This window comes from Podarcis muralis, chromosome 3 (genome assembly GCF_964188315.1).
Source record: "Podarcis muralis chromosome 3, rPodMur119.hap1.1, whole genome shotgun sequence".
NCBI classification, from domain to species: domain Eukaryota; kingdom Metazoa; phylum Chordata; class Lepidosauria; order Squamata; family Lacertidae; genus Podarcis; species Podarcis muralis.
The window spans coordinates 121,632,398-121,648,594 of NC_135657.1; the positions used below are offsets into that span (position 1 = coordinate 121,632,398).

Sequence of the window (16,197 nt, forward strand, 5' to 3'; positions counted from 1 at the left end):
GTAAAAGATAAATGGAAGAAAATTCTCAAAATGCCACAAATTTTAGAAAAGAATTTGTTAAATACCGGTAAATGCCTTGAATTTCATCCGTTTCTATTGCAGCATCATCACACAAAGCACAGAAATAATGGTAACTTCTGCGGCAGTTTTTTATCTCACAGCCCACAGTGGCTCCTTTCTTGCGACAGAAATTGCATATCTGCAAAAAATGGGTTTTTGAGTCTGTACCATACTGTACCATATCAGGTTGGTTCTGATGTTAGCAATCTTAGCTTTCAGTGAACCAAAATTTTTAAACCACAGTCTTTGGAATGGCTACTCATAAGTAAGTCCTACCTGAATTCAATGCGACTTACAGCCAGGAACAGGGGTTAAAATTGCAGTCTAACTTTGTCCAATCATTACTAACTCTCTGTTGCAATTTTAACTACAGAGAAACATTTTTAAAATTATTTGGTTATGAGAAATGCTTTGCTTCTGTCAAGCTAATGGTTTGGCTAGCCTGGGCCTCTACCCCACACTTCTTTGCATTTATATTCTTTAATTTAAAAGTATGTGGTCGCAGCCTTCATGGTATCTCCATACAATTATTTCAATGAAATAATTATTAAATTGTCTATTGATAACATCCCATATATTCCATTTGTGGGGTGCTATGAGTGGGGTAGTACCTCTGGTGGGAGATACGTCCCGCTCCTTCTGAGATAGTTTGTCCACCTCTGGTCCTCACCCTGCCCTCAGCTCTCACCTCTTAGAAGCTGTCAGCATGTGACAGCAGCCCCAGCCCGGGAAATGGCTTTGACTGGGTGGCTAAACCAGGTGTATGGAGCCAATGGGTCTCAAACCTTTAGTGGATTAAGGACTTTCCTTGCATGCAAAGAGAGGCTCCAACCGATTGAGCGGACAAGACCAAGAGTGGGTCCAATGGTTAAGAAGGCGGTTTTCTGCATGTGCTGTTGAGGGAAGTGAGGGGCAGATGGGGCTCATCAACCTGGGATGGGAGCCCATCAAGGAGAAGGAGCCTTCTGCTGCCCTTGTAGGATACCTTCGGGAGAAGAAAAATCTAAGGAACAGTAAACCCTACACAAATCTGGAGTGTAGTCCCTAAGACAGTGGGATGGTGCCTTGTTTGCCTCTGCTTTCCTTTGGACCCCATCAACGAGGTTGAGAGGCACAGGGGATTTGTTGTCTGAGCAGCCCAGGACCTTCAGATACACTGCCCAGGCATGTGCTCCGGGAAGGTCACTTCGAGACAGACAGGTGCCAGCAGCTATTACATTTCTAGTAGAAAAGCACTGGGTACTGTAATTTGCAATCAAGACTACAGCTACCTTATATACAATAGGATGTATATCTGACGATGGTAAGAATTCAGACTTCAAATTGGCGCTAACATTTTTTATCTCTTTGATGGCATTTTATGTACAGTTCTTAAGAGTGCACAAGTGATGCTTTGAGAGGAAAAGCCAGACATTTAGCCAAGAGTATTGCTTCTCCCTTCATTTTGGAGAAATCTGTTGAGGAAGAGTGATTGCCAAAGCAAGTCTTTCATTGCTATTACAATGGCAGGGTTGGTTTTTTTGAGGAGCATTATGTTAAAGTATGGGTAGGCAAACTAAGTCCCGGGGGTTGGATCAGGCCCAATCGTCTTCTAAATCCAGCCCGAGAACAATCTGGGAATCAGCATGCATTTACATGAGTAGAATGTGTCCTTTTATTTAAAATGCATCTCTGGGTTATTTGTGGGGCATAGGAGTTTGTCCATTTCCCCCCAAATAATATAATACGGCCGCCCACAAGGTCTGAGGGATAGGCCCTCTGCTGAAAAAGTTTGCTGACCCCTGTGTTAAAGTGTTCTTTTCTCAGAATACTTGCCAGTATATGCCTCTTAACTAAATAACTCTGACCTTAGCATCAAAAGAAATAATTCTGAACTAATTCTGCATAGTCTGCTTTTATACACATAAAAATGTAAAAGGTTGGTGTCTCACCAGCCTCTTTCCTCTTTTTATTTCACTCGTTACTGAAGCCACATCAAACCTTATATCGAGATTCTCAGGGTTATGTTCTTCAGATTCCACAAATCCAGAGGAATATAGCTAAAAATAAAAACATAAATTAAAAGGAAGTAAAAATCAAACCAGGAGATACTACAATGAAGCAATAAGGAACAGCAGCAACAGTTGGGAAGAGATTTGATTTAAGTGTTCTCTCATAGATTTGCACAATGTTAGTTTCTTTTGCATGGTTATCTGCAACTTATCTGCAATTAAGAACCATTCAAAATAATGTATATACTTGGATTTTATTTTAACTACCACTTTTCCAGGTTGAGCATACCACCCCTTGCTGTTCCAGTCTCCTAGAAGACAGGGCGCTGTTCAAGAACCCTGTATCTAAACTGAATAAGGGATGCACTGAAATAGGATACGATAGTCAACCCAGCTCACAAAGGAAGCTTTCTCTTCATCTCACCTTCCTCTGCCATGCAATGTAGGTAGGAAAGAACCATGTATATATAGTACGCTTGAAGACAGTCATTGCTACAATGAAGTAGCCAATATTAGAAAGCAGTACCAACTTGCAATTGCATTATTTGGTTCCCCATCTGCACACCTTATTTCCCAACACTTGCCAGTCTCCACTGGCAACATCTGGTGACCCCAAGGGCCCTCTTTGTGTTACTAGGCGATAAATAGAAAAAAGGTGAACTCTGCATGCACACACAAACAGGCACGCATGCCACAGAACAAGAGTGACATTTTTCAAGAGCCTCCTCAGTTCAAGAGCAATGGTGGAATCATAGAATTCCAAAGTTGGAAGGGACCCAAAGGTCAGCTAGTCCAATCACTGACAATGCAGGAACCGGTAGTAAGCAAAGGAGCAAAGACAGGGGAGGTGGTCATCCCCCATTATACTTGGTTTTTATAAGTGTTAGAAGCCGCCCAAAGTGACTAGGGGAAGCCCAGCCAGATGGGCAGGATATTAACAACAACAACAACAACAACAACAATAGGTGCAATTGTGACAGAAATTGTCACTAAATATCTACAGAATTTTAAAGCAGTTAAAATTACTATTGAAGTGGCAACAGAGCTGGTAATTTAGCTATGCCATCTAGTTTAACTATGAGACCAATCTTTATATTACAACTAAGCTCCTCTGCTATTTTGTCATTTGTCCCACAGGTAGTATTCTATAGAAAGAGAACCATAGAAAGAGAATGCATTGGTATGCAACAGCCTTCCCCAGCCTTATGCCCGCAAAATGTTTTGGAGTACCAACTTCCATCAATTCCAGCCAACATGACCAGTGGCAGTGGTCAAGGAGTTGTAGTCCAACAACAGATCTGTGGAGAGAACCAGAACCTACAGGGTTAAGAGGTTCTGTGTGACGTCTCACATTCTGGGGCGTGGTTTAGTACACAGAGGGGAGTGTTTTCTCTGTGTGTCTGTTCTGTTTTGGTTTTCTCTGGAGAGGAAGCAAGATGAGTGCTCTGTCGCCAGGAAAGATTTAAGAGCTGTTTTTCTACACGAATAAAGACGTTTTGAAGATAAGGAAGACACCGTGCGTGCAGCCTGATTTATTATAGACACACGCACAGCAACAGTTTCTCGCTGCGTGCACTCTGCTACAGTAGCTGACCGGAGAGCTGAGGGAAGCGTGTGGGCTCCATTTACAGCTACGTAAATATACCCAACAAGATCTGACTAGAGGCAGGCACTCTTGTATGAAACTGGTTTCCTGGATCCATTTCAGCTGGGATTCAGGATTGAATGTGGAATAGAAACTGCCTTACTAACACTATAAAAAGAGACGAGCCTTCCACATCCTATACCAGATGTATCCTAGACCCCGAGATCTATGGATGAAGAGTGGTATGCAAATTAAATTAATAATAATAATCATCAAGTCCAGCTGAGCAACAGCCTCGCCCAGACCATGGCTTTAAGAACAGCAGATGCAGCTGGGAAGGGAGACTTCCAGGGAGGGAACAAGGCGGACTCAATGTCTTCTGTTGGCAGGTTGCCAACAGAGATGGCTGCATGGTGATTGATAGCCAGACATACATTATTGAATTCACTCTGACAGGGAATTAACCTATGATGATCTGAAAAAGTTGTTTACTAAAAGTTGGGAGACCGAGAAGCTCCTTGGAACCTGAATGGAGGTGAGCAACTTAAGAGCAGAGGAATCAACATCTTGCCCCAAAGCCACATGAGAGCCCTAATGGGCATAGGGTCGGCAAAAGCCTCCTGTTCTCCAATCTCTCTGAGACGGTTATAATTTATGTCTTAGAGAGGTTTCTCTGTCTGCCGATGGAAATTTACATCTGGTATGTGAGCTACTTTCTGGCTTTAATAATATATTTATTTAAAAATCACGATGGAAAACCATGGCAAATACAACAGGAAATGGGATGGGAGGATATGGAACTGGGCGTGAATTTACAAATACATAATAAAAAAACAGTATGAACTGTTATTTTAATATATGATCATAGGGGCAGACTCTTGTGTGGAAAAAGATGGAAATAATTATTGTTTAATAGGGAGGAATGGTTGTGGAAGTTATTGTAGTTGATGTGTTTATTAGAGAAAAACTATTGCTGAAATTTATTAGTAACAATAATTAGAGAACCCTTTTTGGGTTTTGTGTAAAAAGAAAAATGAATTAATCCTCACCAAACAATCCTGATGAACTGCAAGGTTCTGTCCTTCAGCAACATACATAATGGCACATTCTTCATCATCTGGGCAAAATGCACACTGTCTTCTGACCATCTTTGCCATTATCCAAGTTAGCTTAGCAAAGTCACCTTAGAAAAGGATTTTAAAGATTAGCACAACACAGACACCATCCCTGAACTCTAGATGCATATAACTGGAATATCCTCAATGTTATCAGTGAACTTCTTTAAAAGTCTTACTTTGCTCCCCAAATGTAATGGAACTAGAGGCCTTTAATCCAGTGGAGGGATCCACTGGCAAAAGCGAAGAGATTTTGCTGATGTCTCCCAACTCTCCAGAGCTGATTCTGGGTACAAGACACTGCAGGGGGAAGGAAATCAGCAGTCATCATCTCTCTCTCCCTTCTGCTGGTGAAATTATTTCCTGAGCAGAAGTCTACTTATAGGTGCTACTATGGATTCTAGCCAATGAAGGAGACAATCTACATGATGTATTTTACATTTTATTTAAAGGCATTTACTTAATATTTTAAAAAGCAATGCTTAAGTTTTTAGAAGAAAAAACAGAACTACAAATAAAAATCATAACTGCAACCACTGAGCATCTGAATACAGTTCAAAATACTTATAAATACACTAACAGATCTTAAATATATACATTTGACTTAGGGGGAAAGGTAGGGGAGAAAGGAACATTCCACAGATGAAGACCTTCAGGAATGTTGAAGACTCACTGTGTTTTGTTTCTGATTTTTCATTTATAAACAAGATACAAAATAAACTGCAACAAAAAAGTCAAAGCACTCAGATATTAATTCATATAATGAAGACATAAGATATGAAGCATTCAAGGCTAGATGTTTGAGGGATAGTTGGCCATTTTTAACTATCTTTCTACAAGCCCCCACAAGATGCTCCACAATTTCCAATGACTGCTCTTAACAGCTGCATATACTGTACATGTTTTAACAGCTTTGGGGACAATGTGGAAAACACCGTAACACTTTTACTATGGGGTCAAGGAGCAACCCTTCAATGCCAATCTTGGGAACTCAACTGTGCAGGTAGGAATGGCGCCACTGGAATACCCTGCCTCCAATACAAATCCCACACAGCTGATCCAGCAAGATCACTGGTATCAAAAGTCACTGAGAGATCAAGAGAAAAAGGTTATTCTCTCCCTAAAGGTAAAGGTACCCCTGCCCGTTCGGGCCAGTCTTGCCAGACTCTAGGGTTGTGCGCCCATCTCACTTAAGAGGCCGGGGGCCAGCGCTGTCCGGAGACACTTCCGGGTCACGTGGCCAGCGTGACAAGCTGCATCTGGCGAGCCAGCGCAGCACACAGAAACGCCGTTTACCTTCCCGCCAGTAAGCGGTCCCTATTTATCTACTTGCACCCGGGGGTGCTTTCGAACTGCTAGGTTGGCAGGCGCTGGGACCGAACGACGGGAGCGCACCCCGCCGCGGGGATTCGAACCGCCGACCATGCGATTGGTAAGTCCTAGGTAAGCCCACAACGCCACCTGCGTCCCATCGTTCTCTCCCTACCCCCCCCCCCCCAAATCTATCAGAGTGACCAGGAATGATTCAGTTTCAAAACCAGGCCTGAATGCAGACTGAAAGGGAGCCAGATAACCAGGTCACCCAGGAACGCTTGAACTAGTTTTGCTTCAACCCTCTCCACCCCTTGGTGCTTATTGGAACCCGGTGGATCCAGTGTCGGCTTCTGAAGAAGCAGGCACCCCGTGGCCACGTAAGGCAGGGAGGCCACCCCAACCCTCCGCGAGGCGGGCACAGCCTGGGGGCCCCGCACCCGCTCGCCTTGGGAGAAGGGCCCCCAGGGCGAGGGAGGGGCAGGAGAAGGCGCCCCCAGCCGGGCTGGCCTGGGCTCCCCGCTCCCCGCCTTTGTTCCTCAGCGGCGCCCGGCTCTCCCAGCCCCCGGGGGCCGCCCTCCTCCCTCGCGCACACGCCCGGGGAGGCGGCGCCCCCAGCCGCGCGCGCCCCGGGCTCCCCTCGCCGGAGCCAAGGCGCGCGACGAGGGGAGCCGAGGAAAGGAGCGCGCGGCCCCGTCCCGCCCTCGCCACTCACCCTTCTGCCCCGGCGGCGGCGACTCCCGCAGCGCCTTTCCCGCAAGGCCCGGGTGACGTCACCGGCGGAGGACGTTGCCGCTGCGCGCGCACGGAGCCCAGAGCCCGCCTCCCTCTCCAGGGCAAACACTCCGCCGCAACCTCGAGGCGTGGCTCTTTCCGCCGCCAGAGGGCGCTGCGTCGCCGTTTCAGCCGCCCTCGAGCCGCGAGCGCAGCAGCCGAGAAGGGCGATTCCCAAGCTAGTAGGAGCGTCAAGGAGTCCACATTGCAGGCGGCTGCAGAAGTTGGGAAGAATGGTTGCGGACTTAGATTTGCCAGTGGGTTGCAACTCCTACAGAGTAACCATAGAATTGGCTAATAGTAGACACACATGGAGCACAGAAATGTGCAAGAGGACTGCTGACATCAGTTCTCTGCTGACTTTCCAGCATACACTAGTATTAAGGCCTGACTTCACTGCCTGCTTGGCATTCCTTGGAGGGCCCTGGCCAACAGACCCCAAACAAATTCCCTGTCACATATTCTCTTGGATTTGTTTGAACAAATAAGGGTGCCTATATATACTAGGTGGTCGATTTTGAGGAGGGACCTTGAGCAAAGCCACCGTCATTTCTTTGGTTTCTTGGTGGCCATTGATTCTGCAAGCCCTGGAATTCTTGTCAGGTTCCAGAAGACAGGATTGTTGCCTCACCCCATAGAAGTTGTCCTTCAAAGTTCAATGTGTCTCTGAGGGTGTCTGGTATTGTGGACTGGAGTGCTATCCCCATGCTGATACCATTCAGCTCTAGCCTTTTCATCAGAGCTGGGTGAGCCAACCAATGTCTGGTTCCCAAGTAGGGAAAGTCAATGACAATGAACCAATGTCTAAGGACACATCTTCTGCAAAAATGCCTATTTTCTTCTCTTGACAGGATCCTTTAAGGAGCAGGATTATGCTTTGGGGATACTTCTGAGTGCAGCCTTTGTTCCTAGGTGAGCAGCTATGAGTCCTTTTCTCCAACTCCAACTGAGACACTTCAATATATATACAGTGGTGCCCCGCAAGACGAATGCCTCGCAAGACGAAAAAGTCGCTAGACGAAAGAGTTTTCCGTTTTTTGAGTTGTTCCGCAAGACAAATTTCCCTATGGGCTTGCTTCACAAGACGAAACGTCTTGCGAGTTTGTTTCCTTTTTCTTAAAGCCGCTAAGCCGTTAATAGCCGCTAAGCCGTTAATAGCCGCTAATAGCTGCGCTTCGCAAGACGAAAAAACCGCAAGACGAAGAGACTCGCGGAACTGATTAATTTCGTCTTGCGAGGCACCACTGTATGTATGTGTGTGTGTGTGTGCGTGTGTGTGTGTGTATGTGTATATATATATATATATATATATATATATATATGTCATCCATGCCCTGGTAACTTCCACATGAGACCAGAATAACAAACTCTACTTAGCTCTGCAGTTGGGACTGTTTCAGCAGCTTCAACTGATTATAGAACGCCTGTCAGTTGAAGGATGCACAGCTGCTAAGAACACAACACGTCTGTTCTAAAACTTCCAAAATGGTTTACCACTTTATTTGGATGACAAGCACAAGGTTGTTACTTTGGGGAAACCATGAACCGATTCATGCAGTGCCTTCTGCTATCTGGAGAGCAGAATAAACTCTTTCTCTGAACCAAACCTCAGTGTCATTTGACTCCTTGCTACCTGTTCTGGGAGCAACACTCACCCTACCAATTGGTAAAGTCTAATAAGGCTACATTTCGTGGTGCGTTGGCCGGGAATCTTAATTAAGATTAATTAATCTAATTAAATAGATATGCAAAAAGTTGGTGTTAGAAGTTGAGTTGCACTCTGTCTCCTTCTGTATGCCATTCAGATGCAGAAATGAGTTTATACTTAGCATGGTCACCAAGTCAGTGTCTACTATGGGTTCTTAAACATTCTGAATACAGTGTGTGCTCTTTCTTTGCTGTTTCTTTGAGTTCTGATGTGACTTATCTGAAAGTCAGCATTAGTTGCTTATTCCTCCTGTTTAATAGGTAAAGGTAAAGGAACCCCTGCCCGTACGGGCCAGTCTTGCCAGACTCTAGGGTTGTGCGCTCATCTCACTCTAGAGGCCGGGAGCCAGCGCTGTCCGGAGACACTTCCGGGTCACGTGGCCAGCGTGACAAGCTGCATCTGGCGAGCCAGCGCAGCACACGGAAACGCCGTTTACCTTCCCGCCAGTAAGCGGTCCCTATTTATCTACTTGCACCCGAGGGTGCTTTCGAACTGCTAGGTTGGCAGGCGCTGGGACCGAACGACGGGAGCGCACCCCGCCGCGGGGATTCGAACCGCCGACCCTTTGATCGGCAAGTCCTAGGCGCTGAGGCTTTAACCCACAGCACCACCCACGTCCCCCCTGTTTAATAGGACTACCCTTTCAAACTGTTATCAGATGTTTTCTTATAAGAAAATTCAGCCATACAGCAGGTAGCACTACTGTAGTGCAGGTAGCACTACTGTAGTGCCCTAATTTTAGCTGAACCACTGTCCTAAGTCAATTAAGTACGTGAATATGTATATCAAGATTAAAATTACTTGCAGATAAATAATAATAGGGGAAAACTGTCGGAAAAAAGTCAATCAACTTTCAAGTGCAGCCCAACAAAACTCCCTTTCCCAGTGAATATTCTGCAGAAAGAATTTAAAACAAGCATATCTTAGAGGCAAAGGTAGGATAATTACAGTAGTATGCTACCTTCCGGGAGGATCTCATTCTTTTGTGATTTACCGTATTTTTCGCCCTATAGGACGCACCGGCCCATAGGACGCACCTAGTTTTCAAGGGGGGAAATCAAGGAAAAAAATATGATTTTCCCCCCGCAGCTCTGGGAGCAGTGGACAGGCTGCACGCAGCCTGTGCGCTACTCCAAGACCTTCTCCTTGCTTTTGCGGGAGGTGGTGGAATTTCCCCACCTCCCGCAAAAGCCCACAGGAGCCCCGCGTGACTCCTGCGGGCTTTTCGACCAGGAGGGAGAAGGGACTGAAACGGCCAGTCAGTCCCTTCTCCCTCCTCGGGGAAAAGCCCCCAAGAGCGGCACGCTCTTTAAATGGTGCGCGGCTCCTGCGGGCTTTTCTAGGAGATGGGGGAATTCCCCCACCCCTCGTAGAAAAGCCAGCAGAAGCCACGGAGCCCCTTTAAAGAGCGCGAGGCTTTTGCGGGCTTTTGTGGGAGGTGGGGGAATTCCCCCATCCCCGCAAAAGCCAGCAGGAGGGAGAAGGGACTGACTCTGCCAGTCAGTCCCTTCTCCCTCCTTGGGGAAAAGCCCCCAAGAGCCGCTCGCTCTTTAAAGGGTGCGCACCTCCTGCAGGCTTTTCTAGGAGGTGGGGGGATTCCCCCCCCCTCGTAGAAAAGCAAGCAGAAGCCGCGGAGCCCCTTTAAAGAGCGCGTGGCTTTTGCCTGCTTTTGCGGGAGGTGGGGGAATTCCCCCATCTCTCGCAAAAGCCCAGAGGAGGGTTGGAGAGTAGCGGGAAGGCGTCGCACACCTTCCTGCTGCCCCCCATCCTCTGGGGCTGGCGATGGGGGAAGCGCTGCTTTCCCCACCGCTAGCCTCAAAGAGCAGACTCTCCTGGCTTCAGCGGAAGCAACATGAAGCCTCCGGAGTGCAGGCTTCGGAGGCTTCGCGTTGCTATCGCTGAAGCCAAGGAGTCTGCATTCGCCCCATAAGACGCACACACATTTCCCCTTCATTTTTGGAGGGGGAAAAGTGTGTCTTATAGGGCGAAAAATACGGTAATCTCTGCCTGCAATTTGTGTGTGTATATGCTATAATCTTTGACCAAACTGCGGGAGGCAGTGGAAGACAGAAGTGCCTGGTGTGCTTTTGTCCATGGGGTCACGAAGACTCGGACATGACTAAACAACATGCTATAATCACATTTAACCTTGAGAAAAGCCATCATCTGGTACATTTTTTGTGTGCTTTTAAGCTTTCTGTTTGTGTGAATGATTTTAGATGTCAGAGTATCACCTGCAATCTTTTGCAATTATCACCTGTGTTACCTTGTTAACGTACTTCATCTTTGTGTCAGTGTCACACACACACAAAGAGAGAGAGAGAGAGGATGAGGAGGAAAGCGAGGAGGAAAATGTTGCTGGGATTGAAGAATTTAGAAGGACTTAGAAAAGGAGGTGAAGTGGACAAAAAGGCAGTACAAAAGAGTATTTTTTTCGGGGTAAAAAACTCAAAGGCCCCATACCCCTGCCTGGTCCAATCTGGTGGCCCCGCTCCGCCGGGTGTATGACCCCTTGGAGCCGCTTAACGCCAAGGGCAACCAGCCTCCACGCACTTTTACTATGCAACATGCGCCATTTACAAGCGCGGATGTTTGCAATTGGAAAAACCAGAATCCTTCTTTTGAAGAGGATCCAGCTCCAGTTTAGTTTAGGTATAATTTTATTCCCCCCCCCCACGGTGTTTTTGGTTATTGTATTGTTTATAAATTGTTCTTAAGGGGAGATAGTCAATGCTGCCTGGGAGTGGGCCCCAGCCAACAGGGGCAAATGCACTGGGACACCCAATTTCAGTGATCACAGGCAGGAGGAGTTACGCTAAGACCAGACCACGTCATTCCCGAGGAGGCAGGTTTAGTCGTTGTTTGAAGGCTATCTCTGCCTCCGGGTCTGATCCTGACTAGAAGGATACTGGAATCAACAAGGGAGACCCACACGACCTTAAGGAGCTGTTGTGCAATGCCAGGTCAATGACTCACATGACGGCTGTCATCCATGACTTGATCGTGGATGGAGGACTTGACCTGGCATGTGTAAGAGAGACTTGGTTGGATGAAGCAGATGGGCCGGTTCTTGCCGCTGCTGGTCCACCAGGTTTCTCTTACGCACAGCAACCAAGGTCTTATGGGTGGGGAGGGGGGTGTTGCAGTGGTTTTTAGGAAGTCATTAGTTTGCACCAGACGTCCTATTGGGAAGATCCAGTTTTCTGAGTGCATGTTCTGGAAGTTGGACAATAGGGGCAGTACAGGATTCCTCCCCACTGCACCAAGGATTCCCTGCCTGAGCTGCTTCAGGTCATGGCGGATGTTCTCCTGGAAGCACCTAGTTTGGTTGTCCTAGGGGATTTCAACATCCATGCTGACACAATCTTAAAAGGGGCTGCTCGGGACTTCGTGGAAAGCATAGCCTCCATGGGGCTGTCCTTGAATAAGCCTGGCCCAACTCAGTTGCAGACATGCCTTAGACCTGGGGTTCACTTGTATGTATGTATGTATGTATGTATGTATGTATGTTGCTGTTGTCTTTAGATGAAAACAAAGCAGATACATCCTTAGAAGTCTTAAGTGTGGTAGTAAAATCTGATTCAAATAATACCTCCAGAGAGCAAATAGCAAAAATGAGTTTTTAACAGAATAGTGGCTTGATCATAGAAGCAGGTACATCTTAAGTGCATAGGTATCTAGATCTTGCCTACCTGTGAGGCCAAAGCTGATCTGATTGAGCTGAAAAGAGTCTCAACCTTGTTATGAAAGTATCTCACAAATAACCAGGTACTTGAAACTAAATTTGATAGTGAAGAGGAGAAAGGTATTTATATACAACTATCTCATTCTATGAGGGACGTGGGTGGCGCTGTGGGTAAAAGCCTCAGCGCCTAGGACTTGCCGATCGCATGGTTGGCGGTTCGAATCCCCGCGGCGGGGTGCGCTCCCGTCGTTCGGCCCCAGCGCCTGCCAACCTAGCAGTTTGAAAACACCCTTGGGTGCAAGTAGATAAATAGGGACCGCTTACCAGCGGGAAGGTAAACGGCGTTTCCGTGTGTGGCTCTGGCTCGCCAGATGCAGCTTGGTCACGCTGGCCACGTGACCCGGAAGTGTCTGCGGACAGCGCTGGCTCCCGGCCTCTAGAGTGAGATGAGCGCACAACCCTAGAGTCTGTCAAGACTGGCCCGTACGGGCAGGGGTACCTTTACCTTTACCTATTTCATTCTATGAAAGTCCCATTAGACCAACTCCTTCAAAATCTGTTTTTATTAAGACAGATTTCTTTTTCTGAGAGAGGTTTCGGGCCAGTTCCCATGAACCGTTGTGTCAGTGGTTGTCAAGCAGCATGCTTATTATATCTCTATTTGTGCTAGCATGCTAAAGCTCCATAGAATCATACAAGTGCAGTTGGAAGGGACCCCATGTAATGGAGGAATCTCAACTAAAGCATCCATGACAGTTAGCCACCCAACCTCTGCTTAAAAAGTGAAGGGGGAGTCCACCTTCCAAGAGCCTGTTCAGCTGTCAAACAGCTATCAAGAGACAACTGCAATTATATCTGATAAACATGTTCATGTGAACTGGCCTACAGTAACACAATACCTTTCTGTACCTTAAATGCTAATGCACTAGTCTTCAACTAGTGGGTCGGGACCCTCTAGTGAGTCGCAGCCTGATCCAAGGTGGATTGCAACAGAAGCACTACCACTGTGCAAATATGTGGTAAAAGAAATTACAGTGGTACCTCAGGTTAAGTACTTAATTCGTTCTGGAGGTCCGTTCTTAACCTGAAACTGTTCTTAACCTGAAGCACCACTTTAGCTAATGGGGCCTCCCGCTGCCACCGCACCGCCAGAGCATAATTTCTGTTCTCATCCTGAAGCAAAATTCTTAACCCAAGGTAATATTTCTGGGTTAGCGGAGTCTGTAACCTGAAGCGTATGTAACCCGAGGTACCATTGTATGTCCCAAAATATGTTTGGGTTCAAAGTGGGTATTGGGTCTGGAAAACGTTGAAAATACCTCAACTAACAAGACTAAAAAACTCTATAATATTTTTTTTCTGCACTTATGAGCACCACACTGACAAGTAGTCTCTGTTTCAGGCATGCTTCCAGCTTCATAGCCATAATCCCATGTGAGTTCTGTTCCAGCCTTTACATGCCTAGGATACAAACATATCACACAGTGAATAGAACAGCAACCAAAGGCAACCAGGATTTTTTATGCTCAACAGTTAAGACAGGGTGTAAAACTACCCACAAGCACAACTTCACACTCACCTATTGCAATGGGATTATTTTATAATGAGGGGAAGGCACTCTACATAAAATCAGTCACTTTTACCTTGTGAGCAAAATGCATGCCATTTGGGGAGGTAAGAAGTTGATATCATGCAGACAGGTCTTTTGCCATGAGGGTCCCATAAAAATGGGGACCCTGTGGCATGATGCCTCCTCTCCTTTCCTAAAACCAGCCCACTGTGACAACCTTTTCTATGCATAAAACAGCCTGACCAAAATGGGAGACGATTAAATCTATGTGCCCTCTTTCTCTGTGGCTGTGAGCCTGCCGTAAGTCGAGTGAGGTGATGGGGGCGAGTTCTCACCCCCCACCCCCACCCCGCTCTCCTCACAGCAACAGCAGGGGGGAAAGAAAGGTCTGGAATACCAAACGAGGAATAGTGACACCTAAAGGAATTGGGGCCTTCTCTTTTGAAGTACCTTCCAACTGAGTCTTGGCTCAGCATGACCAAGAGATGGCAAACTTATCATGTGGGATCTTCCAGATTTGGGGGCTGAGCAAACCCTACCAAATTTCAAATTGGGAACTTTCAGCAACACAAAACAGAAGACAGTGAATAATAAACTAAAGAAGATGGTCACGAAACTGTCTAGTGAAGTGTCTTTCAACTAAAGAACAAAGTCAGTAAATTCTTGTGTCCTGAGCTGAAAGCCAAATCATGAATTGTATGGACATTATCTTTTAGCCTCAGTTTGCAGATCTGTCAAGTGAAAACTACAATTCATTTTGCAGGGTTGGGCAACTGGAGATTATAATTTCAACATTGGCTATGCAAAACAATTATAGTTATCAGCAAGCCAACATTCCCAACATGCAACTGAAGAGACAGCAGGTAATTGAAGAGGGAGAATTTTTAGTTATGTACTTGCAGCCCCTTTAAGCAGGGAAACAAACCAAAAAGCTGCAATTAACCACAGCTTCCCATTACGATCGTTTGTTCATATCTGAATTCTGGCTTCTTTGTGAGCTAAACCATAGTTCCTGATTTGCATGCAGTGGAAAACTATAATGCAATTGTTTCTTGGTTTCTTTTTCCATTTCTACAGGTACACAAGGCTTGTGCAAATCCAATTATGGCTTAATTATGGCTTGTTTCCTTAACCAGGATAAAGGAAACAAATCATTACTCAGTTTAGTGTACTGAGCTGTTCCTTGCCCCTTGAAGTCGTGTAAGTTAAGCACCCACTTCTGTCATAGTAGTGCATGCAGAGATGTGCCATTATAGCTTAAGCAGCAACCGACAATCTCACACAGACACACATTTTGTCTTTATAAAAAGAACTCCTGCCACAGTATTTTTCTAGCAAAATAAAGCATTGGTTGGATGGCAGCAAAGTGTGTGCTGAAACCTAGGCTGTAAAGATCAACGTCAAAGCACAGGTTCTAGGTTTTGTACTCTTTCCCCGCCCCCCTAGTTGGAAACATTTTTTTGCTCTTTCAGTGGGATGAAGATGAAAGCAATAAAATACATCAAACCTGTTTGTGAAGAATGCCACCCACTGGAAATTTCTGTTGTGGGTCTCTACAAATACACTCTGTACAAAGAGATTAGGGGAGCAGCTGTGCTGTAAACGGAACAAACCAATGAAGGTTAAAATGACAGGTTCTGCTATTAATATACTTTCTTGTGCAAATGTTAGTTTAGAAAAAAAAACCTCTAAAGTGCTCTTGTTTTACAGCAAGATATTCCCTTTGATCCCAAAACAGATACTTAACATCAACAGTACAGGAGGCAGAGCAGGGATCTACTTTTAAACGAGTAAGATTTTGTGACAATAATATTGAGATGACTATGCATTGCTTTATTGCCCGTGTTCCTGAAGAATCTTGATCTGACAGCCAAGGGCAATCCTGCTAGAACAGCAGTGTGGGTGCTTGAAAATAGGGGAGACACACTGGCACCCTTCTCAATGCCAAACTGCTAAAGCAAAAGGATCACTCTCTCTGGGATGCTAGGCAGTAAAAGGGAAGAACATTGCTCAGGGACCAAACCTCTGCCTCCATGGAGGGGGCTGCCAGCACAGGACAGGGTTGGAATAGCAGCTGCAGACATGCACAGCAAAGAATCCCAGTTAACTTGAATGCAGCAAGCCTCCTATGTCTGAGCGAAACAAGCATTTCATACTATCTTGCAAGCTAAGCCTTGAGGGTGAAACACCCAGCCACACACAGTATGAAGGAGGAGCTCCGTGAACTGCAGGCAGAATGCCAGGCATGAGATTGGACATGTGCCTGTTGATGCACAGGCAAACTGGAAAGCTGACAAGGGTGCTGACCGTGGATCTCAGCTGTTAATGTAGGGAAGGGTGGGGAACTTTTGTCCTTCCACATTTTGCTGGACTACAGTTCCCATCATCACTGACCACT

The 16,197-nt window shown here is 46.1% G+C and overlaps 1 protein-coding gene across 1 annotated transcript in view; it reads right to left on the bottom strand.

Moving 5' to 3' along the window:
* Positions 1–16,197, bottom strand: part of SETDB2 (SET domain bifurcated histone lysine methyltransferase 2) — a 43,051-nt gene that overhangs the window by 11,584 nt on the left and 15,270 nt on the right. Inside the window, exons 12-18 of the mRNA XM_077925354.1 lie at positions 15,307–15,395; positions 13,579–13,690; positions 6,778–7,107; positions 4,931–5,051; positions 4,686–4,819; positions 1,992–2,099; positions 66–199 (exon numbers count right to left, since the gene is read on the bottom strand). Of these exons, the coding sequence (XP_077781480.1) occupies positions 66–199; positions 1,992–2,099; positions 4,686–4,819; positions 4,931–5,051; positions 6,778–7,107; positions 13,579–13,690; positions 15,307–15,395 (1,028 nt within the window). The remainder of the gene's footprint in view (positions 1–65; positions 200–1,991; positions 2,100–4,685; positions 4,820–4,930; positions 5,052–6,777; positions 7,108–13,578; positions 13,691–15,306; positions 15,396–16,197) is intronic.